The sequence below is a fragment of the Mycetomoellerius zeteki genome, unplaced genomic scaffold (genome assembly GCF_001594055.1).
Source record: "Mycetomoellerius zeteki isolate Tzet28-1 unplaced genomic scaffold, Tzet1.0 scaffold429, whole genome shotgun sequence".
NCBI lineage: Eukaryota > Metazoa > Arthropoda > Insecta > Hymenoptera > Formicidae > Mycetomoellerius > Mycetomoellerius zeteki.
Window position 1 is genome coordinate 22,481 of NW_017257423.1, and position 2,965 is coordinate 25,445.

At 29.7% G+C, this 2,965-nt stretch overlaps 1 protein-coding gene across 1 annotated transcript; it reads right to left on the reverse strand.

Annotated features, from left to right (window-relative positions):
- Positions 1-2,404: 2,404 nt before the first annotated feature.
- Positions 2,405-2,949, reverse strand: LOC108726567 (uncharacterized). The gene is made up of 2 exons (XM_018454221.1): positions 2,833-2,949; positions 2,405-2,632 (listed from the first exon to the last, which is right to left on the reverse strand). The coding sequence occupies exons 1-2, from the start codon at positions 2,905-2,907 to the stop codon at positions 2,405-2,407; spliced, it is 303 nt and encodes a 100-aa protein (XP_018309723.1). The 5' UTR covers positions 2,908-2,949.
- Between the last annotated feature and the right edge of the window lie 16 nt (positions 2,950-2,965).

Genomic DNA, 2,965 nt, shown 5'->3' on the forward strand with positions numbered 1-2,965 from the left:
TACCAGTTCATCAAACTCTTCTGAAAATCGGCGCAAGCGCTTTGTCATATTTCGGCACGATGAGTTCAATGAGTTGTCTATCCGTAGCAGTGCACCGCACACTTTCGTGCGATGATCGTGTCAAATTCTAAATAAGTGTCAGAAAGCGATTGCATATCGAAAAAATATAACGATTATAGTTTACAATTTAGTCAATGGTCTCTCAAACCAATCGGTGCGTAGCCACAAAGAAATACGACGAGTTCAGTGTGGAAAATCTTTATACTATAACAAATTCTCATTTGTTCGAGTATAGTAACATTCATAACGATACCATGTTTGTTATATACTTATAAGTATGTGTTGTTTGAAAAAGACAATATCAAGCAAAAACAGAGTGTCGTTTCGCCATTGCTTGACAGGATTATGGGACTTGGATAAATTATGGAGTGCTGCTCAAGTGCAAAAGTAACATCCAAATTAATATAATACATGCATTGGAGTTTCATACAAAGAATAGACAAACTTGAAGTGATGCTGCAACAAGTTAAGTACGGTCGTTTCATCGTCACGATTTGTGCAATAATCATGCATGGCGATACATTTCTGTTTAGCATAGTCAGGACGATCAAAACCATATCTATCATTGTCGGCAACGAAACTTAAGATGTATCCGATGACGTGTCTAAATTACAACAAAATCATCGATATAAAAGCCAATCTTGTGAATGAAATTGTGTTGGTTGTACAGTTTCTATCAATATTTATAGTGTTCATCTATTGTCGGTGTTGGCAGTCTCGCTGCTGTCTTTTGTGATTCATGCCAGTGGACAATTGAACGTGCTGACGCTACGTGAACTGTCGAAAATCAGCATAAGGGAAATGATACAGCTGAACGAAAACTGGCTACTCGTAGAACATCATCTGAAAATATTGAGATATTTCATACGTAAGTACTCATTAAAAAATACACGTCTTCTAGAGCTTTATGAAAATCTCATAATCAATTATTTAAATGAATTTATATATAAAGAGTATCAATTCAAAATGTGATAATAACTTATTAAAAAAAAATTCTACTGTGATGCATTCATACATTTCGGTTTCATATCGTGATTAGAAAGTATTATACATAAAATATCTCTTCTGAAATTAACCACAATAATTATGTGCTTATTTGGGTATCACGCGTTATTACACTAGAGACGTAAGAAAATGAAGCTCTTATTAGATACATAAATTTATTCATGAGAAACCAAACTGTTCTATTCTGTTAGAAAACATGTATTAAAAACAATATGTAATATGATAAAGATAAGTCTAATATTTTAATTTCATCGTAGTAAAAGATGTTATATATTTGTGTTAAAATCATTATTAAAGCTTGTCTTGAATTAACATATTCAATTTTTAACACGTTAATTTAACATAAAATGATTGTGTTATTGAATGAATTGTTTTGTTTGAATATTGTGTTAAATATTGATGTTCAACATTTTTCAGTATTAAAAAACAATTTTGAATAAGAGAAGAAATAATGACAATACATTTTTAAAACGTAAATTCTAAAATAAAATGAGCGTGTTAATTTAATTTACAAATATTAATTTTACTTAAGATATATGCTTCTACAATTTGCTTTTAAACTATATCAAAGTGTTTTATTTCTTGTGTTAATGTTTTACATAATATTTGCATTGCTTTCTAATCATAATCATATTCCATCTTGTGTTATATTCATATAAAAATTTAAATGGATTGCTGGACACGTGTGTTGAATTTAATACAAATTCTTCACACTGCGTAGAGTTGGGAACTTGATACAGGAAAAATAACATTTTCCCTCACTGTGTAATTATCGATGAGTTTCAACATTTTTAAATTTTGCTACAGCGAGGAATTATCACAAAACAGGTAAGAAATGTTGAGAATTAAAATGTGATGAAATTAGAGAAACTATTGAATTGTGATATTTATTAATAATTCAGTCAATATATTTTTAAAAAGTGTAAAATATAATGCTATTACATTAATCAAGAAAAATGCTAAAATAAAATTACTTCATTTTTAACAAATTTGAATATTTCTGTTTTTCTAAACACATTATGTAATTATCTAAATTATTAAATTGTATTCATTACTCATAGATAATTTTAATTTTATAACAATTTATTAGTGCAAATATGTGCAGGAATGACATATATGACTGATATCATTTACATCACAAAACTGCACATGTGATCGCGTTTTGATTATTGCTCAATTATTGCTCAAATAACGTAATTAAGATCACCATAGGAAAGATATTCCATTTATCTGTCCCAACTTTTGATGATGTAAGTAATGCAGATTCTTTATTGCGATTCATCGTTTTATTAATAAGTTTTATAAAAAGTTAATAAGTTAATTGCATTTACTTTATATTTTATTCATTACAAATTAGGATCATCTTATAAGAATTTGATAATTGAAACTCATCAAATGAATCATCCATTATGTTTAACATGTCCATTCGGTAAACCTTCGGATGAACTGCATATTCGAAATCATACAAACGACCACGTGTTTTTGATGTATTTTTGGCTCCTGAAAACGAATATGGCAGCAGAAATTGGCGCTCGGCCGTATCTTGGCCGCAATCTTGAAAAAACAGCTGAAAAACGACATTTTTTTAAGTTTCTTGCATTTATTTCGAAATATACGAATCGTACAAAAAAATGTTTCAAACAAAAATTGTAGAGCATGAAATTCTCTATAAAAAAGATTCTACACATTTTTGTCCTAATCACAAAAGGAAGCCCGTAAAACAGCGATGAAAGTGACTAGTTACACGTTTGTGCGGCCTTTACTTACACGTTTATGCTCTGTGATCACATGTGCATGCGTTGTACGTACTTTTCGGTAAGAGTGCACGAAATTTAAAGTCATAATCCATTAAATTAATAACCATTAATAACCCATGTGGATAGTGGGATGTATAGACAGT

Excerpts from the sequence above, each read along its gene's own strand:
- LOC108726567 (XM_018454221.1), bottom strand. The coding sequence starts at position 2,907 with ATGACTTTAAATTTCGTGCACTCTTACCGAAAAGTACGTACAACGCAT. Across the intron at positions 2,633-2,832 it reads TGATCACAGAGCATAAACGT|CTGTTTTTTCAAGATTGCGG; the intron begins GTAAGTAAAGGC and ends GTCGTTTTTCAG.